Source organism: Camellia sinensis, chromosome 3 (assembly GCF_055761805.1).
Source record: "Camellia sinensis isolate YWXY chromosome 3, ASM5576180v1, whole genome shotgun sequence".
In the NCBI taxonomy this organism is placed as follows: Eukaryota; Viridiplantae; Streptophyta; class Magnoliopsida; order Ericales; family Theaceae; genus Camellia; species Camellia sinensis.
Genome location: NC_138963.1, coordinates 40,349,021 through 40,375,304, shown reverse-complemented (window position 1 = coordinate 40,375,304; position 26,284 = coordinate 40,349,021). Strand labels below are relative to the sequence as shown.

The window sequence follows — 26,284 nt, the reverse complement described above, 5'->3', positions numbered from 1 at the left end:
CGAGTATGAAATTATTTTCTCGTATAATCCTGTTGATCAAGTCTGCGCTCCTCCAAACGTCGTCGCTTTACTCCTTGAAAACACAAACGTGAGCTAGCCGGCGGGTGTGTGCCGAATACCTCTCCGATGCCTAAGTCAGCAAAATAGACAAAAGCTCTGTGTATTCGAGAATTAAAGTTGTGTTACCTCACCATAGGTTCTGTTGTGAGCTTTTATAACTTTTGTCTGACATAATCCTAGTAGGACTCTTATTCCTTCATATAGAGTCCTTCTAGGAATCACACTCCTGAAAGATAATGTTTATCCTTTAACACCATCCTCACTGCTTAAACCAAGTGAGATAGTTTTACCTCGGTGGGATGACAATATAACTGGGCTAACCTTTGTCATACTCAATCCAACGCCTTCACTGTAGCTCAAAGCTCGGTACCTCGGTTTTGTCTGTCAAAACCGAGCTATCTACATCAAGTTTTGACCGAGCTAACAAATAACAAGGTCCACCATAAGAAGCCAAAATACCTCGGCTCCGAATACTATAACCGAGCTAATTATCACCACTCCGACCGTGGTAACTGTAACCATATTTGTAAAGCCCTTTTTTCCACGGCCCATCATTACACCTTGGCCTAGCTCGGCCCTAATGCATATAAAAACTCCCTCTCACAGACAATTTATCAACAATTTCTAGAAAAAGAAACATTCATTCAAGATTGAATCAAATAAAAAAACAAAATTATGACAAATATTAACAAAAGGGGCCAAATACTGCACCAAGGAACAATTCATTTTTGTAAAAAAATCTAGCCCGTGGGGGGGGGGGGGGGGGGGGGGGGAGAATAAAATAGCTCATATACTCGAAGAAACTTAATAAATGTGTTACATGTGTTTTAAAAAATATTTTATTGAGCCTTTCTTAACCAACTTGTAAACACTCGGGCAAGCAACCCACGCAACATTGCATGCAGATCTATAACCAACCATTCTAATAATAAATCATTAAAATTAAAATTATTAATTACAAATTTAATCCAGTGATTCTGATATCTAACCTAACCTATCTTGTGGATAATTTTTGTCGGACACTGTATATGCATAACATCTTCTATGTATATATAAATGTGTTTTATGTAATTGAATTTTTTATAATTGTATTATTTTGGATAAATTATTTAAATAGTCCATGTAGTTTACACGATATGTTAATTTGGTCTCTGTAGTTTCAATTTACTCGATTTTACCCTTTAATTTAATGGATTGTGTCATTTTAGTCTAACAAATAACGATTGTTAAGTTAATTTAACGGAAGGTCAAACAATGTGTCAATTTGGTCCTTATACTTTACACGATGTGTCAATATGGTCCCTGTATTTTCAATTTTCTCGATTTTGACAGAGACTAAATTGACACATTGTAAAAAATATTGGGACCAAATTGACATATTGTTTGACTTTCCGTTAAATTAACTTAACAACCGTTATTTATTGGACTAAAATGACACAATCCGTTAAATTAAGGGATAAAATCGAGCAAATTGAAACTACAGGGATCAAATTAACACATTGTGTAAACTATAGAGATTATTTGTATAATTTTTCCTATTATTTTTTATTCTCCATTTGTTTGAAACAAACGTGACAAAATAGAGGGGTTATAATTATCAGATCGACTAATTTTTTTTATTATGAATAATATACACAAAGTTTTTTTACAAATAAATGATTCAAATTATCAAAATGAAACTCGTAATTTATTGTTATTAAGTGAGTACACAACTAGAATGGTATTCCTAAAAAAATGTAGCTTATGATATTTGTATTTAAAAATATACATTTATTATATTTAATTATTAATTTAAAATTTAAATTTTTAAATTAGCACGGGATTGAAAACTAGTGATAAAATAATAAAATTTCACAAGAAACTAAAACAAAATATATAAGATCCCATAAATAAGGTTACCAAACAAGTTTATTCAGAACAATGGAGGGTCCAAATCCTGTTCATTATAGGCACACATACATGGAATTACAAGACTATATACCAAAAATTTGTATCTTGATTTTTTCTACAGAGACTTGCAATCCAATCCCTTGCCCCATTTAATCTTATGATGAGAGCTTTTAGCCAAATCTCCCTTAAAAATAGAAGTAACAGTGTAAAATTTGCTGTACTTGCCCCATTTAGATTTATTGCATTAAGCCTCAAATAGACTTGACTTGTCTCTGATTAGGTGTTCTTAATACTCTACACTTGTCTATTGACATTTGTCGAGATGTAAAAGTGATCAAATCCACTAGATAAATTAATTAATAGTAAAGTATCATACAAATCATTTCCTCACAACTATTGAATAACTTTTCTTAAAATAGGCATTGGCAAAATTAATTATCACATTATTAATAACATACACACTACTCAAAAAAAATAAAAAAATAAAAAAGTAAAACAAAACATTTTGCATGAAAAAAATAAAACAAAACAAAACAAAAATAACAATTTGCATGAAAAATATTTATGATGATTCTTTGCAAGTAATTATTGGTTTGAAAAAGAAATACCCAAATAAAATCCAGTACTTATTTACTCACAACTTTCACCATTTTCTACATCCTTTTTTTCAACTGTGGAACATAGACTGGAACTCATAAATTTTGACAAGGTACTTAATAACTATTTTTTAGGTCCATATAAAACCATACAAATATTACAATATGAAGATATTAGTAAGAACTTTATCTTACGTGTAACTTACACCAAGATCCCTTCAATTATTAGCGAAATATCAATTTCTCCCCTTATATATGAACCCGTAAATTTTGATCCCCTCAACTTTAAAAATATATCAATTTCATCTCCTCTGGATCACCTCAAAAAAGGGTATATTTGTAAAATTTTTATAATTGGAGGGGTCAATATGTACAAGTTCATAGATAAGTAGATAAAATGATACTTAGTAATAATTGAGAGGATCTTGGTCTAACTAACCCTTGTCATATTTATTTATTTTACATCTCCACTTAATTCATTAAAGGATAGTTCATGCTCCAGGCATCCAGATTCTCAACTGTGACCGTTTCAGTACCATTGTTGAATACATACAAATGAGCATCCTTGAATACTGCTAGGGTTGGATAAACCCTAGATGTTATGCATGTTTTTCCTCCGGCACCAAAACTTTCCACAACAGAATTATCAATCTGCCAAAAAAACAAAAAAAAAAAAAAAAAAGGAAGGTTCACAATCAGCTGTAGCCTTTAAAGTAGGGGTGTAACTCAACCAGACCTAACTTGAGCAACTCAAGTTCAATTCAAAAAATTTTAAGACTTGAGCAGTACAATTTGAAATTTTTAGGGCGACCTGGGTTGACTTGTTGACCCAAATTTAATTTGGGCAAGGGTTTTTAGAACCCGAGTAAACTGAATTCTATTATTAATTAATATATTATATATAATAAATGTGAAATATTATAAATTAGGGATTATTTTCTCACCATATCATAGTGTAATATATTTTGTTGGATACACATAACTCAAACTAATGTTTATTATAGTTTGTTTTTGTATTTTTGGAGATATTTTTTCGACATTAGTTTAAAAAAACTTTTCTTTTTTTTTTTTTTTTTTTTTTATGTGTATGTGTGTGTGTTTGAATTTAGGCAACCTGAGCCTAGACTAATTTCTTTTGAGTTAAACTCAGGTTAAAGGTTTGAGCAAAAGTTTAGGCAAAACTCAAGCTCAGGCATTCATTTAAACTCAGACTTGAGTAGATCCCTATACACCTTTCATAAAGCTTGGATAGATGTTTAGGCTGACTGAACTTGTTCAATTTAAAATCTTAATTTAGACAGAATGAGATATCAAAAAAGAGAATTTAGAAACAAAAACACAAAAAGCCTTACCAAACTTCGAAGGGAAAGTTTGTTTTCTGCTAAATCCACATTCACAAAACCTGCAAATGATGGCTTGTACAACTTTTTCTTCAAAGAGGAACTGTCAAAAGTCAAATGTTAAAACAATTAAAATAAGGATAAATTATAAATATATTCTTTGAGATTTATTTAAAATACGAATTGTGTCATGTAGTTTATAAATTACATCCAGCCTCTTGAAGTTTCTAATTTCATAACAAATAGCCATTTTATTAATAAATCATCAAGTCAATTAACAATTTTTAATAATGTCAAAATTTTGTTTTAATTAATAATTCAAGTAATTTTATTATTATATAAGAGAACAGTTCGGAATTTTAAGTTTTTTAAGTTAATTTTGCTAAATAAAAAATTGTAATAATGAGATATTTTTTGAAGTTTTCAAATTATAAGAGACAATTTGTATTTTAAACAAATTATATGAGTGTATTTGTAATTTATCATTAAAAACAATTATTATCATGTGTTGTGTACAAAAACTGATAACACAAAACAAATACTTAAAAGAAACAAACCTTGTAGCATCAGAGCACATGAGAACTACATGATTGTCTTTGGCCTTAAAAACCCTAAAGAAAACAGGAGTGTATTCTTCAAGGTGTTGTGAAGCCAATGTCAGAAGCCCAAATGGTCCAACCCCACCTTGAACAGTTGAACCCTTGTGTTTACAAAGTTCTTGGGCATCCATGTTAACCCAACTAGGGTCAAATGCCTCAGCTTTGTCCAAACTTGGGAATGAGAATGTCACTTCAACATCAGCCTGCATAATTATCAGAGCTAGTGTATAACGAACTTTCATTAATGCTATTGCATAACTTTTACATCATTAGGGCATTTGTGCTCCGCAAATATTGTTGTACGAATACCAATTATTTACTTTTATGACTACGTGGATTAGTCTGAATATACTCCAAGTACATAAGAAATACTTTGGGTATGAAACTAGTGCAGCTAGATATGAGCTGAGTGTATTTCGAATATTTTTGTGGATACTTACAGGAGCATAAATATATATATATTTTTGGATATAGATATACCTAAACAAATATAGGATATTTTTAAAAATATATTTTAATAAATATAGAATATTTTTGCAATTATTAAAAATGTTAAAAAAAAAAAAACCTTAGGTTTCTTTTTCTTTTTTTGGACCATTACAAAAGATTTTAGTTTTTTAATTATTTTATGTCACGTACTACTACAAATTATAATAAATATATTTTTAAATGAACATGCCATATCTATATCTTAACATTTGTAAATTTTACCATATCAATATATTCATATTCATATCTGTACTTGCACCCGTTCTATCTCACCCATGCTTCCTAATATGTTAATGCATGTGAAGGGATGATCAACCATGTTTGTGAATTCTATTCATGAAAGTGTTTAAAGAAGGTGGTCATTTTTGGTGCCACAAAACAAGATGATTAGAATAGAGAATCTACTACAAGAATCAAACCTGTGCAGCTGTAATTTCTTTGATTTCAACATGGTCTCCCAAATTGAGCTTTTGATTACTTAGGTGAACCTTTCTCCTCCTTAGAGTTTCTAATTCTTCAACCGGCCATTGTACTAACTGTTTTTCACTTTTATCAAGCCAGACCTTTCTCGGAATTGTCTAAAATAATGCCATTAAAAAAAAAATTAAGCTTAAGTTCTTAATCAATGAAAAGGAGATCCTCAAATAGTAATGTACAAGTATGTGAGTGTATTATGATTCATTATGTACTCATGATTTATTAAAGGGTAAATTACAAATATACTTCCTGAGATTTGATTAAAATATGAATCGCTTCCTGTGGTTTTGAAAATTACATTCCACCCTTGAGGTTTTTAATTTCATAACAAATCGTCCCTTTTATTAATAAATCATCAAGTAAATTAACAGTTTTTAATGACGTTAAAAATATGTTTCAATTAATAATTTAGATAATTTTATTATTATATAAGAGAGCAATTATGAATTTCACTTTTTTAGTTAATTCTGTTAAATAAAAAATTTTAATAACGGGGTATTTGTAATTTTTCAAACTACAGAGCGCAATCTGTAATTTAAACAAATCTCATGAAGTATATTTATAATTTACTCTTTATTAAATATATATATATATATATAAATATAAATATTACCTGAATTCCAGCCCAACCTTTTTTAACATCTTCAATAGAATTATCTGACTCATTAGCCCACCCCCACAAGATTCTCCGATTCTTTCCACAATCGAAAAATGTCTTTGATGCATAAAAATTTCCATAATCATATCTCAACCCGGCCCAACTATCAACGGATGTATTATCTGGTACATATTTATCAATCTTCGAGAAATATTTTCCAATTGTATAATACTCATATCTTGTTTCATCCAAACTCACCTTTAAAACATGCTTAATATTTCCCTCAATCACAGAAACCTCCAACCCATTTTCAGAATCCAAAGATACCGGGTAAAAGTCTGGGCATTCCCACATACCCGTCATGGCCGAAGAATGCAATGGGTGTTGGGCCTTAGTCCACTTCATGAAATCCCTACTCCGATACAAATGGGCCATCCCTCTATGTTTTCTCCTTCCTCCCACCAAAATCCTCCAATGCCCATCTTTGCCGAACCATGCAGTTGTCGGGTCACGGAAAGCAGTTTTATTCACACCGACCGGGAACACTAACGGGTTGTTGTTGGGTTTTATCCATTTTTGGAGGTATGGATCCGAATAGTTGGCGGGTATTGCATAGTTTTGGACTTGTGTGTTGTTTTTATCAATTATCCCAGTGTAGAGTATGATGGGCTTGTTGCCTGGGAGAATTGTGGCCGACCCAGACCAAGTACCGTATTGATCGAACGGCTTTGAAGGGTAGATTGCTGGAGGAAGTGGCTTCCAATTGATGAGGTCCGTCGATACCGAATGGGCCCACACAATGTTGCCCCAAACTGCGCCTTTGGGATTGTACTGGTAAAAGAAATGGTATATTCCATTGTAGTACATTGGTCCTGTTCACATTTAATTTACAAGAGATATATGTTGAAGTAAATTATAATAACTTTCTAAAACAATTACAAAAAAAAAAAATTTGAGTTTGATATTTATGACAAATGAACACTGAGTTGTTAATTTGGTAAATTTGCACGCTAATTTTTTAATTTGTTTTTAATTTAAACCATTCATTTATTTTTGTTTAAATAAAATAAAATAAAAAATATATATTTTAGCTATTAAACTCAATATAAATGCTTAAAATATCATTTTTAATTAGTTTAATGACTAAAATATTTTTTTTGTTGATTTTAATTAACGAAATAGGTAGATAATTTAGATTGAAAATAAAACAAAAAATCAGGATTTAAATTGATAAATTTTAAAATTTAAATTTATTTTGTTAGAAAGGTCCAATTTTGTTTTGTTTTTTTTTTTGTTTTGTTTTTTTTTTTTCGTACTGAAAAATCAAATTATGTAGAAAAACTCACCATTTGGATCTGTCGGTCGTTTGTAGCCCAAAGGTGGACATGAAACGGAAAAAAAAGGACACGCACAAAAAAAAAAGAAAGTCAATGGTAATAATAATAGCTATAAGGAAACAATAAATTTCAATGCAAAATCATCCAAATATGGTAAATTCATTATAATAATCATGGGAAGCAATAGGAAAACAAGAATAACATAAGTGGCCTCCATCAAGTGAACAATAGTAGAAATATATATATTTTTAAAATCCAAAAACCTAGGATCCAAAAACACATTTATTAACAACCCTTTAATCACACTGGTTTTTGCGTCACCAACTACAAACTTTGTGTAATGGGTAATATCAATTATCCTATTTGGTTTTATTATCAACATTTCATTTTTTAAATATAACTAGTTTTATTTTGTTTTATAAATAAAAAAAACACCAAAAACATATTTTCAAATATTATTTTAGCCAAAGAAAAGAAAAAATCATATGAAAAAGATGAGTGCTTTTTTCATTTTTTATTTTTTCACCCTACCAACTTTTAGATTTTTGTAAAAAAACAAAAAAAAAAAAACTGTAAGATATTTTAAAAACGAAACCAAACATGATGAATGTCTTTTTTTCTAATTTTTCTCCATATTAGAGAGATGTGAAACATGGGTACTTCAAAAAATATGTCGTACTCGTACCGGGTACATACTGGCATATAATATCTCGTATGATACTTCTGCATAGGTACTAGATATACGAAACACGTACCGAAAATTTTTATTCTTAATTTTTGCCGTACCCAGACATACCTAGTATATACCCAAGTCGTACCGTACCTCAGTTGAAACAGTATTTTCTTCTACTACAGAGATAAAACGCCTTTCACTAAATTTTTTTTTATATTGTTTTGTTTTATTCTTAGAATGATTTTAAAATTAAACTATGGTTTATAAATTATTTAATATATTGACATTTAATTTTGATTTATACTTTTACTTTTGACATTAAATGTTAATTGTAGGTTGAATCTTAACAAATTTAACTATTTAATTAATTTTTATATTATTTTAAATTAAAAATAAATATTTTTTTACAAGCGTACCAAGGCGTACCCATACTCTATTATTTTTAAATTTTACCGTATCGACGTGCTCATATCATACCAGTTTCATTATTCATATATGTGCCCACAGAGAGGCAGCCTTTAAGATATACCTACACTCTTTGAATAGAATAGTAGTAGAGAAAATGTATAAGTGACTAGCATAGTCTCATACAAATTTTTTAAAATATAATAAATATTTGTATGATAAAGTAGGATTGTTTTTTAAAATGTGTCAAAATATCTAAAAAAATACATTTTGTATCAATGGATGAGATTAATTTTCAAATTCATTATAAGGTCAAGATTAATTCTCAGTTATTTCCTTCCATTTGTGTTCACGCATGCATTCTCCCTGTGTCATACCCGCATTTTTTTCTTTTTTTTTGTTCACTCATGTATTGTCTCTCTCCCCTGCCCACCTTTCTCCCTCTTTCCTTTTTATTTATTTCTTTGTTTATTTATTTTTTCTCCTTTTTTATTTTTCTCCCTATCTCTTTATTTTTTTTAATTTTCTTTTCTTGTTCACTGAAAGCACGGTGTACATACATTAATATATATATATATATATATGAATAAAATTTAGATACAAGAAATTGCTATACTCAATGTCATTGAACTATGACTACAAAAAATTAAGGTTTTACAGTTTAAAATTTAAAGACGAAATCATTTTTTGGCACTAAATATTTTTGTTGCGAAAAGTGTTGTTATTATATTTTTAACAACGAAAATTAGACATTAGGTATAAATTATTATCCTTTTGGGACCAAATTTTTTGTCTCAAAAAATAAACCATTTTAAGACCAAATTATTTGGTCCATAAAGGTCTATTTATTAGTGACATTTTTAAAATTTTGTCGCAAAAACCCTTGTTTTTTACTTGTGGAGATGACTTTTTAGCGACTATCCTTGTGACGATGTAAATTGGTCTGTAAATGTCTTTTGCAACAAATATTTTACTTTTAGAGACCAATACATTTAACTCTCTAAAACCCTTATATGTTGTAGTGTATCACGATTCACAACCCCTCTAACTTCATTCGCTTCTGGGGTAATTTTGATTTCGATAATTTAAATCGTAATTTTAATATAAAAAATTATATTCCAACTTACATTTTAGGGAAATTATAAACATATTTCTTGACACTTGCTTAAATTACATTGTCACTTGTAGTTTGGAAAATTGCAAATACTCCCTTGTCAAAAAAATTTATTTAAAAGAATTAATTGAAAAAATAAAAATTTATTTAAAAGAATTAATTGAAAAAATAAAATCCCTAACTACTTTCCTATATAATAATAAAATTAGTTGAATTATTAATTGAAATAAATATTTGGTGTCATTAAAAATTGTTGAATGACTTGATAATTTTTTAGTAAAATGGGTCATCTATTATGAAATAACAAATTTCAAAGGGTGAGATGTAATTTCTAAAATTACAGGAGACAATTCGTATTTTAAACAAATCTTTAAAAGTGTGTTTATAGTTTACTCTAATTTATACCTCTTTTGAAATTACAAGATATTAAAAGAAAAATATCAAACATATAAAGTATAAGTGAACTGTGATTATTATTGTTATTTATTTTATTTTATTTTATTTTATTTATAATCGATATTTAGGTAAACTTGACTAATTCTAAAATTTATGCAAGACACTCCCTCTATACAGATCAAGTTATGTCGATAGATGTGACTCCAAAGGTATTGATTGTACTCAGCGAGGCACCGAAGGCCCAAGTGACTAACACTGTTGTTTTGGAAGAGGTCCGTCAAGAAATATAAGTGATGGTTGAATTGAACCACTGAAAGAGTTGTTCATGAAAAATACCACCACCCATTCTACAATCATTTCGTGATTTTAAACTTTGAGGAGACAGAAGTGATCAAAGAAAAATGAAGGAAAAATTACAAATTAGTGATAGTTTTACAAAATATATTTGAAACTTTATAATAAAAAATTTAAAAATTAATTATTATTATTATTATTTTTAAATTTACTATTAATCTCATCTCTCTCTCTCTCTCTCTCTCTCTCTCTCTCTCTCTCTCTCTCTCTCTCTCTCTCTCTCTCTCTCTCTCTCTCTTCTTTTCTTTATACAAAAAATACAATAAATTGATATTTTTCCAAAATAAAAAAAAAAAAATTTCACCGGCACTTCCAAGAAATAAAGACAAAAAGAATCCCAAATATTGATTCCAAAACGGACGTGCAAGGCTTTAAGCCGTGACAAGACGACTCATTTTTTGGAGTTGGATGGGGAATCGAAAATGAATTTACCGTGCGATCTATGCAAAAAAAAAAAAAAAGATTTCAAAATTTAATTTTGCAACAAAATAAATTTTAATTTTATTAATTTTAATTTTAATCTTTTGATTACTTTCAGTTTAAATTCTCCTTCATTTTAGTTAAATAAAATTAATGAAAAAAATAATATTTTTAATCATTAAACTCAATTTAAATATATATATATATATATATATCTAAAATTCTCTCTTCATTAAATTTAATAACTAAAATATCTATCTTTTCAGCGATTTTACTTAATGGATATAGGCAGATTATTTAGATTGAAAATAAATTAAAATTTCATGGTTAAATTGATAAAATTAAAACTTTAAGATTTATTTTCTTACAAGACTTAAATCTTGAATTTTTTTTTTCCTCTTTATTTAAATATGTGAATCTTATATTTAAAATATATCAACCACGTTATTCATTTGTAAGCATTTATGAACTTAAAAAAAAAAAAAAAAAAAACCTTGGGAAAATTGCGTTTTAGTGAAGGACTGAAAAAAAATTGCATTTTCATGATGATGCAACTCTCCTTTGTGCATGGTGTAAATTCATTTTTATCTTTGGTGTAACTCTCTCTGTGTGTCAGATTGTTCCATGTATTTACAATTTCCCCAAACATATGTTTCTTAGTGGCGACCTTAACCTAATTGGAACATGTTTTAGGTAAGGGTACTTTTGACTTTGGCATCTTCGTTTTTATTCATGTTATGTTATTCATTTGTACTGCTTCTACTTTTGATTTGTATCAATAAATTTTTTTTTAATTTAATTTTATTTATCATTAAACTGGCTCACTTACCAAACAATATAACCATATTTATTCAAAAAAATAAAATAAAAGAAAAAAGAGGTTAAATAACAATACTCACAAATCACTACGTGTATATATATATATATATATATTTATAGCTCGACCTGACTCCATGGTTGGAAGTTGGAACTGATATGTAAACAAATAATATAAGAGAAATTCCACATCAGCGATGCTTTTAAAAAATATTTACACATTTATGGAGAAATTTATGACTTAATGTGAATACATTAATGGACAATTTTTTTTTAAAAAAAAAGTAGACCATATTAATAAATTTAGTAAAATCCTGTCTGTGATTTGTTTGTAGATTAGACTACTATGCTTGAATTGGTTAACGAGAGACCAAAGCAGAAAGATATATATATATATATATATATTTTGGTGGGTAACTGAAAGATATTTCATATTGGGAAAGAAAACTAAATTAAATAACTTGGAATTTAGGTTACATAATAATTTTACAATGCATGTATCGTCAATGATAGCGTATACTCCAGTCAAGATTTCATGTTCGAGGCTTCCTAAAAAATAATGCTTCTATTTAAATGTATAGACTACTAAATTAGTACGAAGTTATTGACAATAAATTTTTATATTAGGTGTAGATTGACCCTAACCATCTTAAAAATATTTTCTTTTTCCAAATCTCAAATTCCCAACAAAGATATATAAATAAAAAAATGCATACAAAATGAGTTGGCTGATTTTTCACTCATGCCTTCAAAACAAAAACATATAAGAATACTTCACAATATCAAAATTACCAGTAACAAATTATTCTAGTGAACAATTCTATAAAAATCATACAGTTATTGCAAACTTTGTTAATTAAACCATTCTTAAATTATGCACACAATACACATGTTGATAATTTATTCTATAAAATAAAAGTTTGGCTTGATATTTATGTTATGGTTTTTTCATATTCCCAAATTTACCTCTCATAAACTACCTTCGTATAACTATCTCTATAGAAACACAATAGCAGACATACAGAGAGAGTTTCAAAAACAGACATACAGATTCACAACTGACTCATAACACGCATAATTTTTTAACAATAATGATTCAGACCTTTACAAAACATCACGCCACAACCCTCACTTACTTGTGATTGGTGCAAGTAAAAAAGAAAAAGAAAAAAAAAATAATAATACAAACACATCATTTGCCCACATATGGGATGGTAGGGGTCTCCCAAAAGGGGTCCCAAATATTTTCTTTTTTTTACTTGCACATATAATAAATAAATAGCAACATGATTATTTTGGAAATAGGGGGACTTACCATTGATCCAGTGCCTTTTGGGTTGAAAGTGGAAGCCAGTTCTGTGGAGGTGATTGAGTTCAACAGCAGAAACAGACTGGTACTCCATATACACTTCGTGTGAGGCTTCAACAACCCCACCATTGTTTAGAAAGACAGTACCACACAATATCACAACCACCAAAACCCTAAGAAACCAAGAAGAGGCCTCCATTGAGACAAAGAAACCCAAACAAAAAGCAATTCAGAACTAGTTTGTAAATAGGCGGACAAATATTACTATTATCTAGAGAGAGAGAGAGAGAGAGAGAGAGAGAGAGAATGGAGTTGTTGGGGTTTATATAGCGGGAGAACATGAATGGATGGATAGGAATAAAACCGGATAGTATTTACATCAACCGGGGCGGTTATTTTGGTGGTTTCTACAATGGCCTTTCCCTCTTTTTAATTTCTTGGGATTGGCATTGGTATTTTTGAATCCCAAAAAAAGAAAAAAATCAAATAAAAATTGATGTAAGATTACACTCCATTTTATGCTATGCATTGAAACTGATGATATGTATAATCTTTTATTTACAAAAATCTCAAAATTTGATATTTGTAAATTTATTAATTTTATCCATTTAAATCTTAATTTTTTGATATGTTTTTAATATAAATTATATAACTATTTTCGTTAAGTAAAACTGACAAAAAATAATATTTTATAGATTTTATATATACTTATATTGAGTTTAATGACTAAAATATATTTTTTTTGTCAATTTTAATTAACAAAAATAAGTCATTCTTTAGTGGCACATTATAAGAGTTTACTTTTTTCTAAGAAAACCACATCCGTATGTATTTTGTTAATTACATATAGAGTTTTACACAAACTCAAATTTAATTTAAATTATACTAACTTTACCTATTTTATATGGACTCTATTTGATAAATATTTCTTTTTCATATATTTTTCATAGTGAATTAATTCTCTCAAAGTTAGTGGATTTTTTTTTTAATGCTAAATTGCGTCCTTTTTTTTTCTTCTTATTTTCTCATGTATTATATAATTACAATTCATAGGAAGAAAAATATACACAACAATACTCTCAAAGTACTTCTAAAGTTTAGATTTACTGTTTGAGTTACTTTTTCAATTGTTAAATAGTAAGTTTTTTTATATTTTGATATCATATTATAGATGATTAATTACTTCACACACTCAGATTTATCGATTGTTTGGATACTTTAATTTTTTTTTTTTTTTTGGATTTAGATGTTATATGATTCTTTCTTGGTTAGTCATTGTTAAATTACTTTTATATAATTGATATTTTAATTTAATTAAGAGTGTTTATTTTATAATCTTATAATTTAATATATATATATATATATATATATCATATAAAATCTTTATATGATAATCCAACTACAACATATCTATATTTAATTTTTTTAACAAATTTTATTTAATTTCTATTTCTATAGATTTTTATTTTTCAAATGAATATAAAAGAAAATTAAATAGTTAGAATTACTTTTAATTTTATATTACTAATTATTCTTCTAATTTAACTATTATTTTTAATATCAAAATGATTATTTATTTTACTATTTTATAATTTAATATATATCATACAAAATTATTATATGATAATTACACTTTTACAATATGATAGAACTTAAATTATCAAAATACACAAATAATTTAACTAAAATTAATATGTATTCAAGTAACAATTTGTAAAATATTAAAATAAATAATTAAAATTAAAATTATTCTTTTATAACAAACATTGTATCGTCAAATATTTTTTGAAAAAAAAAATAATACGTGCATTGTACGAGTCAATTGTTAGTTTTGTTACAATAGTCAAATCTTAGAGAACTTTTTTTATAATTTCTCCATAAACATAATATGAAGTGTATATATAAAAAGTAGAAGGGTAAATAGCTCTATTTTTTAAAAAAAATATAATATAATCTATATCTGTATCTACATATATATTAAGTAAAAGAGGGATTTTAATAAAGAAGCCTCTAAGGCTCCAAATCCTCATCCTAAAATTGTTAATTTTTTTATTTATTTTAAAATTATTTTTTAAAAAAAAAACTGTTGGATATTAATTACTTAAAATTAGTTACTATACCATATTTTGTAAAATTTGAAAAGGAAATATAAACTTTATACTTTATTCCCTTTTTTACCTAACTTTCTCCCATTCTATATTTTGTTTAATTTTAAAACCTTACAACATTACAATTTCAATACATCAATTTTATCCCTAAAATATTATTACAATTCCTTCATAAGCTAATTACTATCATCATCTCTCACTACATACAGCAAACGGGGGGAAAAAATCTCTGGGGAGAAAAACTATGAAAGGTAATTATTATTGAACTTAACATCTTCTATTTTAGGTTTTCTCCTAGTATTACTTGATATCTACTCAATCTCTCACCACATTATGAATTGTGCTTCAGTTTTTTTAGCAATTGTGTTTATAATTATTTGTATATATGTGACTTGTGATTTTTAAATATCTTCTTTTCTTTCTTTCTTTTTTGCACACAGAAAAAGAAATATAACAATTACAGCATATTTTCAATCAATTATTTTATGTTTATTTTTATTCAAAATTTAAAAATAATGTATAGGCAAAATTTAGAAATTTATTCCTAACGACATTTTTTTACTCCCATATAAATACTTAAAAAAATAAACCTGAAAGGGTAATCAATATAATATTACACATTAAGTAAAAATATGTAATTAGCAGTTATGCTTACATAAATTTACTATAGTTTTATTTTTAAATAAAAAAATAACTATTTTAAAAGCATTTTATTTAGCTAGTACCAAATAGAATTTTTTTAACTAAAATGAAAGTTATAAAATTTTGTTGCAAATTTTCAAATGTCCATTAAATATTCTATTATACTTGTTTGCTTGTTTACTTACTTGCTTTGGGAGTTTTGATCTTTACTCTACATTCGTCGTATGGTTTTATTTATTTTTCTTCTTCTTAGTTGATTTTTGCATGATACTTCTATTATAGTGTATCTCCGAGTGTTTTCGTGAAAATATCATACGCTTAAAATGTACAAACTTACAATATATAGAAGAAAAAAAAAAAGAGTAAGTAATTGCCTAAAACTAAAACTATTTTAAGAAAAAATAAAAAAAAATGAAATTGTTTAAAATAGAAAATGATTTACTTATTTATTTATTAATTTTTAAAAATAAACTTTTAAAGAAAACAAAGAAAACTATATTTTAAAAAAAAAAGTACAGAAATTAAACATAAAATATAATACAAAAAATAAATGAAGTATAGGATTTTCAAGAAGTGAGACTCACAAATAAATTTTGTAAAATCTTATCTATTTATATACTTTTTGTGTATATTTTTTGTACTTCTAATCTCGAGAATGACATTGAAATGGTCTACACTTCTTACATTAAGTCCATTTAATAGTTTTAGCAAATACAGATGTAATAAATTTCATGACACAAAATACAAACAATTGTGAGACAATGTATCTAAAAAAAATAAAAGCAATGTTCAATGATGATATAGAAGCACACTTGACGTTTAATTGGAGGTAAAACCAAATAAATCGCCATATAAAATAGAGACAACCCTTATTTTTCATCACAACAATGACATAAATCAATATATAATTTTAATGTCTTTCACTCTTCCACATGTCCAATTCTCTATCAATATTAAAATGAATGCACGAACCAAAAAAAAAGAAAACATTTGAGATGACAAAGAGATGTGGTTTGAGACATTTCAATTGTTGAATTCTATTAATTAATAATTATTAGACTTCAGTAGTTGAGCTTCTAATATTTGTTAGCCATTAAAACTGAATTATTTGATTTCATCTATATTCATTTGATAATTTGAAAATGGACACGTGTCAAGACTTTACACAAACACTTTGCACATTTTTTTAGCATTATTAATGAAATGCATAGTGTAATTTTTTTTTTCTATTTTTTTTGCAATTGCAACCTGTTATTTTTTAATAAGAATTTATATTTGTTTTAGATATTTTTTTCATATACAAATTAATTTTTTAGATTTTTTATAAAAATAATTTAACAATCTCATCACTAACTATAATGTATGAAAGAAGTTGAAAAAGGTGCAGCAATAGGTATGGGAGAAATAGGGCTGAGCAAGGAATTTGTGAAATTCGTAATCCGATCCGGTCTAATCCAATCCAGTAAATTTGGATTAGTTTTTTGAATCCGTGGCTTGGTTCCGAATTGAAAAATTAAAAATCCATAGTCCACGGATCGATTTTGAATTAACCCTACGGTTCCAGATTGGAACCGATCCGGACTGTATACAAATGACCTATATTTATATTATACACCCTCCCGCATAGTATCTTATCTTATTCCATATAAAACCTAAACCCAAGCCCGCATGATATCTTCTTTTATTGCTTTTGTTTGTTGGTTTTAGTTTTAATTTGTAATAGTTTAAATACTTATGGTGGATCCAATTTTTTTATGATTGTTTAAATTTTAGAACAGTATATTGCTATTATGAAAATATATGTTGCTATTGTTGAACTAATATGATGTTATATTTACGTTTTTATGAAATTAAAATGTTCTATATAATCTTTTTTTTTTTGTTATTTAATTTTGTAAATCTGTGGCCTTAAACCAATCCAATCCGTGTTTAAATGGATTGGTTCAGATTGGTTCCATGATTTAAACGGATTTGATTGGTTCCACGATTTAAATGGATTTGATTGGTTTCAATTTTTCAAGAACCATAGATAACAGATTGTTCATGATTTTATCCCAATTCAGACCAATTCGGACCATGCTCACCCCTAGGGAGAAGTCCAAAAGGCTTGCGAAATTTAGGCAAAACCCCTCCATTGGACCCTTATTTAGTAAAAAAGACCGCCCAATTTATTTTGCTTCATAAATGCCCTAAGGAGAAAACACATAATTGAGTAAGGATAAAGTAAAATATCTTCTTTTTTTTTTTAGACAATATTACTAGAGTAACATGTTACTGTCAGACAAAGTAACATTTTACTATAAGACAAAATAACATTTTACTATAAGACAAAATAACATGTTACAGTCAAACAAAATAACTGTCAAATAGAATAACATGTTACTGTTACTGTTTACATCAATTTCAACGGTAATATTTTTTTTTTTAAAGAATTTCATAATCAACATGAATCTTATTTGATAGATATTGATGAGAGAATTCTAAAAATACTAATTTTATTACAAACTGACATCTACATCAAAAGTTATATTATATTAAAGTTTAATATTTTGATAATAATTAAGGAATTCTTTCTATGCTCGTCCTTAATGCATTAAAGTTTTATTATGAGGAGATTTTGAACAAATCCCCCAAAAGGCTTATAAGTTGGGAGAAATTAATAAATAATGAGGTTTTTTTTTAAATCAAAAAAATTAGAAAATGAAGATTGGGATATTAAAGCTCCCACAAGGCTTGTGGGTTAAAAAACTTATTGTCCTTATGCTTGACCTTAATATATTAAGTTTTATTATGAGGGAATTTTGACCAAATCTCCCAAAAGCTTATGAGTTGGGAGAAATTAATAAATGCTGAGTTATTTTTTTTTTTAAATCAAAAACTTAGAAAATTAAGGTTGAGATATTAGAGCTTCCACAAGGCTTATGGGTTAAAAAGCCCATTTTCCTTATATAATATATAGATAGATATAGGCCTCGTTTGGGAAGTGGCTATTTTAGAGACTTTTTGGTTATTTTAGTAGGCTATTTTAGTTTTTGTGTTTGGAAAGATGAGATGGATTTTTATTTGAATTGTTGTATTGAAAAATGTGTTGAAATGATGTTTGAAGTTAAAATGGCAAATTTATCCTTAAGATTATAATTTTTTTAATTGATATAAAAGGACAAAATCGTAATTTATCAGTTGATGTAACAATTTGTCAATTGACAGTGTAGGCTGTGCCTACACTATCGGCAGCTGCAGCCCATTTTTTTTTTTTTTTTGAAAAACTTTGAACAATGGGGCTTTTTGGCTTATTTGTAATTTGAGGCTATAATAGCCTCAACCCTTTCTTCCCAGACAGATAGATAGATAGATTTGTTTTGACTTTTTTTTTCTTTATATTTTTTATTTTGGTGTAAGGGTTGTATGAATTACAATATAACAACAGTGAATGTAGGTATTGAAGGGGCTAAATGTGAAATGGGTCGGGTCCAAGCCTTGAGCCGGCCCAATCCACTGAAGTCCGAATCCAAGTGGGCTGGATGAGTATATGGGCAAACCAATTGAGCACAACTTCATGATCAACAGTCCACCCAGGTCCTCAAGCACTTGGGCCCAACCCGTAGTGGAAAGGCTAGTTCAGCCGTAGTGCTCGGTTGGGACGAGCTGCGAGACTGAACCTATGGGCCAAGCAAATACAAAGATATCCGAATGGATCAGCCCATCTCCATGAATGATCCTGTAAAAGGCCGAGACAAGGCATAATGACGCCAAACTGAGGCACAGTGGTACCGAGCTGAGGAAACCTCGCAAGGAAACGTGGAAGTTGTGAATGTGTGCATGTGCAAGTTGCCACCTCAGCTAGTCCCTTACACCTAGAATCATAGAAGTTGTTGAATCAAAAGAATGTGGTTTGTTATCAGCATGACTACAATGAGTATATGCATTCAATGACAACTACCAGGTGATCTCCCACATTGAGCAATGCTAAAAGGACACCTGGCAGCATCCAAACTCCATGAACCCACCTTGAGAAGCAAGCAAGGAACACTATATATACAACATGAACTTCACATTGAAGGTAACTGAACGATTCCAAGTAAAACTACAAGCTCAACTCGATATACATTCTCTCTCCAATCACTAATTCCCACACCGGAGGGGTTATCCGGCCAACTCCGGCCGGGCAGCTCTAACGGTGCTTCTTGTGGCAAGAATCTCAGTCCCTGGATAGTCCAACCAAGTGCGGAACCCCGATCCATTTTCATCTAGTGCGGAATCCGGTACGCACAATTGGTGCGGTGAGCGTGGATCACTTCATCTCTGAGCTCTGCACTCAGTTCCGGCGATGGGGATTGAGGACATTCCGCCTTCGACACATACTCCACAGACGGAGAAAACGAAGGACAAAGGATTGGCACTCCCAATAGTCCCAGAGGAACAAATTGGAAACAATAATCAAACCCCTGAATCCGTCGAGCATCGATTACGCTTCGCTGGAGGTTCTTCTCATCGCTTTCTTCTGGAAAAGGATTATAGAGATCGAATCATAGACTCTATGGGGATGGAGATACAGGAGTTGAAAGCCTAACTTAAAAGGGTGCTGAGCGATTCAATGGAAAAGAAGACGGAAGTGGAGCCCTCTCGTTTGCGACGGAGGAGCTCATCCAGAGAGCCACCAGTGAAGAAGTTCCCCAGGAATAAGTCTGGGCAACAAAGCCAGCCTATCCCAGTACAGAGTGAGGCAGCAAGCAGTCACACCCGTGGATCACGCCGGAGAAGGGCCAAGAGGCAGAAGACAGTTAGCCAACAGACTGACTACCCTCCTCAGGACCTTCGTGCTTGGTTGATTGGCAATAGGCAGAACGAACAACATCGGGATCATCTGGACCGTACTGTTCACCAGAGAAAACACCGAGCGCTGGACAGGCTCGTCTCTTCGCCATTCTCCCGGAGATTGAGACCTTGAGACCTCCAAAGAAATTCACCCCACCAAAGTTCACTTCATACGACGGGAAGTCGGACCCGCTGACACATATTAGCCATTATAGACAGATGATGTCCTTATGGAACCGAGATGAGGCACTGATGTGTAAAGTTTTCCCATCCAGCTTGGGAGAAACCGGACTTTGATGGTTCGATCATCTCCCGCTGGATCGATCTATGGCTGGAAATAGCTCTCCGAAGAGTTCCTAGCCAGGTTTGTCTCCAACACTAAGATCCCGAAAGAGCCGGATACACTGTTCTGTCTTCGAAAGGAGCAGGAGGAAACGCTGCGTAATTATGCCAGGAGGTACTGGGAATAGTACAATGACCTAAAGGAAAATGTGTGCAGCGAACAGATGGCCGTTATGTCCTTCAAACATGGTCTGTGCCCGGAAAGTAAGCTGAGACAATCACTTACCAAGCGCCCGGCTACAGCTTTGGAAGATTTGCGTGCCAGGATTAAGCAGTATGCTCGCCTCGAAGATGATCAGATCCCTATCAAGGTAGCATCAGCAGAACAAACAGCTCGGCACAAGAAGAGAACAGATCGAGGAGAACACCGAGGGATTGCAGTGAATGAAGTGGATAAGACCAAATCCCACGAAGCCGTTGTGATTGTATTCAAAGAGCCAATCTATCGAATCCTGGAAAAGATCAAGAGAGGGCCCTTCTTTATTTGGTCACCGAAAATGTTGGAAGATCCAGCTCGGCACAATCAGAAACTCAGATGCACTTACCACCAACACAGGGGGCACATGACTCAGAACTACAGGGCACTAAAGCAACAATTGGAAGATCTAGTGGCAGCCGGGCACCTAAGGGATTACATTGATCAGGATAAGGAAGTGGCCGAACTGGGGAACCCGCCACCAGAACCGAATGTTGAGCACCCACCTCGGTTGATAATAAATGTGATCCATGAGACGGCGACTCAAGAATCTGATAAGGCACTGAAAGAAGAGATCTCTAAAGCTGTGCAAATTCAAAGGGTCATGTCAGTAGAGGCTGCATCGAAAAAGGTACGTACAGTACCCAAATCCCCCTTGTGCACTGTTTCATTTACTAGCAAAGATTTAGAAGGCATACAGCACCCACATACTGATGCACTAATTATAACTGTGGGAATTGGGAAACGATTTGATGTAAAACGAGTCTTAGTAGATCAAGGCAGTGCAGCAGACATATTGTATTATGATTTGATCAGAAAGCTTGGTCTTTCCGAGCAGCACCTCACCCCAGCGGCAACCCCGTTGGTCGGTTTCAATTCGCAGCCAGAATGGCCTCTTGGCAGAATAGTGTTGCCAGTCGTGGCGGGAACAAAAACCCTCCAGATAGAGTTCTTGGTTATTAATACACCCTCCCCTTACAACGCCATACTTGGCCACCCATGGATTTATCAAATGGAGGCAGTCCCTTTAATCTACCCCCAGCTCATCCGTTTCCCAACAGAACACGGAGTAGAGCAGATCTCAGGGGATCAAGTTGCGTCCAAACATTGCTTCATGGCAGCATTAAAGGCAAAACAGCTCTGCAATCGGGTACAGAAGGTAAAGTGGCCGAACAGCCAGTCTTAAAAGATGTAGGGGGAATCCCAGAGGAAAAGATGGTAGAGGATTTGGAGAAAGTCTTGGTAATAGAGGATGACCCAGAAAAGTACTTCCTTATCGGTACCTCGCTAGGCACTGAAGAAAAACTTTAGCTGCTGAAACTGTTGAGGAAAAATATAGAGGTATTCGCATCGTCAGCATATGATACTCCAAGGTTGGACCCAAAATTTGCTTGCCACAAGCTCAACATCAACCCTTCAGCTCGGCCCATTGTGAAAGAAAGTCGGAGATCCTCAGTCGAGCACACCGAAGCAGTAATTGCCGAAGTCGAAAAACTCTAGGCTTCAGGAGCAATCAGGGAAGTTCAGTACCCGCAATGGCTGTCCAACACAGTTGTAGTCAAGAAGAAGAACGAAAAATGGAGAGTTTGCGTTGACTTCACTTGCTTGAACAAAGCTAGCCCTAAAGATAGCTTTCCTCTGCTTCGCATTGATCAACTAGTAGACTCAACAGCAGGGCATGAACGCATGAGTTTTCTGGACGCTTAAGACGGTTATCATCAGATACCACTGTTTAGTCCGGATCAAGAAAAGACAGTATTTATCACTCCGAGAGGAACTTACTGCTACAGAGTGATGTCGTTCGGCCTCAAGAACGCCGGGGCGATCTACCAGCGGATAGTCACTCAGATGTTCAAGAACCAACTGGGAAAAACCATGGAAGCTTATACAGATGATATGGTAGTCAAGAGCAAGTTCGCTACAGACCATCTTACAGACTTGAGAGAAGTTTTCGACATATTAAAGAACCATCAACTTCGCCTCAATGCCTCGAAATGCGCTTTCGGGGTAGGAACAGGGAAGTTCTTGGGATATATGGTCACTCATAGAGGAATTGAGGCAAATTCGGACCAAATAAAAGCAAAACAAGATCTTGAAGTACCAACAAAGGCTAAGAAGTTGCAGAAACTGGCCGGAATGGCGGCCGCACTGAATCGGTTCATCAGCAAGTTTTCAGATTGGATGAAGCCCTTCTTCCAGCTTTTGAAGAAAAGGGCAGCATTTGAATGGAGTTCCGAGTGCACTGAAGCACTACAAAGTCTCAAAAAATACCTCAGTACATCTCCCCTTCTGTCTACTTCAGAGCCAGGAGAGGAGCTGTACCTCTATCTAGCAGTCTCAGATCATGCCGTAAGTGCAATATTAATTCGAGAGGTTAACAAAGAACAGAGACCTGTATACTACGTTAGCAAGACTTTACTAGATGCCGAGACACGGTATCTACCATTGGAAAAGTTAGCTTACGCGCTACTTATCGCCTTGAGGAAGTTACAACATTACTTCTAGGGGCATACCATCAATGTCCTCACTGAATTCCCCCTCAGATCTGTATTTAGCTGAGCCGATTTCTCTGGCAGAACAGTAAAATGGGCAACAGAACTTGGCGAGTTTGACATTCGGTATTAACCCAGGACAGCAATTAAGGCCCAGGTCTTAGCAGATTTTGTCGCAGAATTTGCTCCCACCTAGAGTACCGAACCAGGGAACCCAAGTTCGGCACAAGTGCCACGCATTAACGAACAAGGAAAGCCCTGCGCTTCAGAAGCCTGGAAATTCTTCATCGGAAACATCTGGCAGCTCTATGTTGACGGGTCGTCCAATAACTGAGGTTCGGGGGCAGGAGTAGTACTTATCTCACCAGAAGGATTTATCTGGGAACAAGCTCTCAAGCTCGATTATAAGGCTTCGAACAACGAGGCAGAGCACGAAGCGTTGTTGGCTGGCTTATGCAGTGCCGAACACTTCAGTGCAGAACAACTTCTTATTTTCAGCGATTCACAGCTAGCGGTAAACCAGCTTTCCGAGGTCTACGAAACATGGGATGAAAGAATGGCCATGTACACAGGCAAGGCCAAAGACTTACTCAAAAAGTTTCAATCCATACGAGTGGAACGAATTAGTCAGGACAAAAACGGCCATGCTGATTCTTTGGCTTATCTCGGCTCATCAATGGATACCAAAGATGCCAAAAAAGTTTGGGTTGAGTTTGTGCCAGAGCCAAGCATTGCATCTCCAGTCCTCTGTAGTAGCGTAGAGCCGAGCTGGATGGTTCTTACCAAATGGAAATAGCTTTGATGTTTATCAAACGGAATTAGCTTTGGTTCTTACCAAACGGAATTAGCTTTGATGCTTATCAAACGGAATTAGCTTTGGTTCTTACCAAACGGAATTAGCTTTGATAATTATCAAACGGAATTAACTTTGGTCCTTACCAAATGGAATTAGCTTTGATGTTTATCAAACGGAGTTAACTTTGGTCTTAACCCAAATGGACTTAGTTTCAGAACGACTGGACGGAATTTAAATTTGGTTCGCACTCAAACATGCTAAGTGGAATTGCTTGGTGGAATAATGTTTGGCAACTATATTAGACTATAGGCAAGTGGAATTGCTTGGTGGAAACCACACTAACATATCTTAAGTAAACGTCTTTGAATCCACAAATTTCCTTAAGTACAAACACGTCAACACTTCAGTACTGATTTAAACAAACAGAGTTGGAACAAGCATGACCAGGCTCTGTCAGGAGAAAACTCCCAGCATTAGTCTTACTCAACTCCAAGTGGGGGTAAACAATTATTTTTTCAAACCAACCTGGACCTGAGTAAGACACCTCTTCATGTCTTTATCTCTTTCAAACGCATCTGCGCTTTCAAAGTTACAACAGACTTAAGCAGTTTTATCTAAGAGCACAATCTTCAGTACCAATCTTACTTAGCTCCAAGTGGGGGCAAACAATTGTTTTCTTTTAAAACCAACCTAGACCTAAGTAAGATCCACTTACAAACTCATGCACATCTATACCACACATCCGTTAGCCACACAGAGCATCAGTTCGGCCTGAGGTCCCAATAGTGCTCGGCCGAGGGCAAATAGTACAAAGCCATACCGAGCACCAGTTCGGCGCCGAGGCCCCAACAATGCTCGGTCGGGGGCAAGCAGTACCAAATTAGACAGAGCATCTATTTAAAAGCAGTACAGAACCAGACCGAGCGTCTATTCGGCCCCGAGGTCCCAACAGTGCTCGGCTGGGGCAGGCAATATAGAAAACATTCAGACATAAAAGCCAAACAACATCATACTGCAAGTTCAAAGAGAAAATTCTATTATCCAACAAAAGGCACAGATGGCCTTATAACCAGCAACAAAGAAAAGAAAAGAGAAAAGAAAAATTGTCTTGGAAAGTACAGAAAAAAAGCTGGTCTTGGAGACCGAGCCACGATACATCGAAACAGAAAAGCAAAAAAGTTCAAATCCTTTCAACATCAACTTTCAGTAACAGAAACTCAGGAGCAGCATCAACAATTTCGTCCAGGCCGTCTGGAAGAGGAAAAGTAGAGGCAGCTCCAACTTCCTGAGAAGTAGAAGCCTCCTTAACCACATCTCCCGCGGCTTTGGTCTCTAGGGTTTCAATCCCTTCAGCATCCACCGTTTCAGCGGCAACATTACTGTCCTAGGTCTTGTTTGCAGAATCAGCTTCTGAGGAAACTTTTACTGGAAGAACAGCAGGGGTGGAAACAGTCTTCGAACCCAAGGATCTCGAAGGAATGGGAACATCCTGAAACAGGGAAGAGCCTTCAGGAACCAGCGCAGTAACCAAAGCACTCGGCCAACCCTTTAGAAAGAGCTTGTCTCGCAGTACTAGCACCTCTTCCTTATACGCCGCCCCAATTTCATCCCAGCCTTTTTGCCAATGCTTGGCCTTCAAAACAGAGCGCTCGGCAGCCATCACGGCAATAACGGCTTCCAGTTCAGCCACCTTCCCCTTGAGTTGAGCCTGTGTCCCAATAGCAGCCTCCTTCAATTTTTCAGCTGAAGCGACAATCTTGTTCAACCGAAATGTTTCCTTCTCCGCGGTTTGGCATCATTCCTTCTCTGTCTCCAAGCTTACCGTTAGTCTCTCAGCATTCATTGCAGCCTCCAACACGGCCCTTTCTAGCTCTTCAGCACGGGTAATAGACAAATGCACTCTCTGGATACACTACAAAGCACAACGAAGAATTAAGAGAAAAGGAGACAGCAACGCAACAATAAAGACAAGTAAAACGAGGAAACACTTACAGCAGTCATCATCTAAAGGGTCCCCTTC

General features: G+C 32.6%; 2 protein-coding genes across 2 annotated transcripts; one reads left to right on the top strand and one right to left on the bottom strand.

The window, feature by feature from the left end:
- Positions 1 to 2,502: 2,502 nt before the first annotated feature.
- LOC114255941 (beta-fructofuranosidase, insoluble isoenzyme 1) lies at positions 2,503 to 13,166 on the bottom strand. Its single transcript, XM_082919572.1, has 6 exons — positions 12,880 to 13,166; positions 6,065 to 6,921; positions 5,394 to 5,552; positions 4,444 to 4,688; positions 3,899 to 3,989; positions 2,503 to 3,197 (listed from the first exon to the last, which is right to left on the bottom strand). The coding sequence occupies exons 1-6, from the start codon at positions 13,070 to 13,072 to the stop codon at positions 3,018 to 3,020; spliced, it is 1,725 nt and encodes a 574-aa protein (XP_082775698.1). The 5' UTR covers positions 13,073 to 13,166; the 3' UTR covers positions 2,503 to 3,017.
- A 7,778-nt stretch (positions 13,167 to 20,944) lies between these two features.
- LOC145821443 (uncharacterized) lies at positions 20,945 to 22,683 on the top strand. Its single transcript, XM_082917965.1, has 2 exons — positions 20,945 to 22,135; positions 22,477 to 22,683. Exons 1-2 carry the CDS (start codon positions 20,945 to 20,947, stop codon positions 22,681 to 22,683), a joined length of 1,398 nt encoding a protein of 465 aa, XP_082774091.1.
- The last annotated feature ends 3,601 nt before the right edge of the window (positions 22,684 to 26,284 follow it).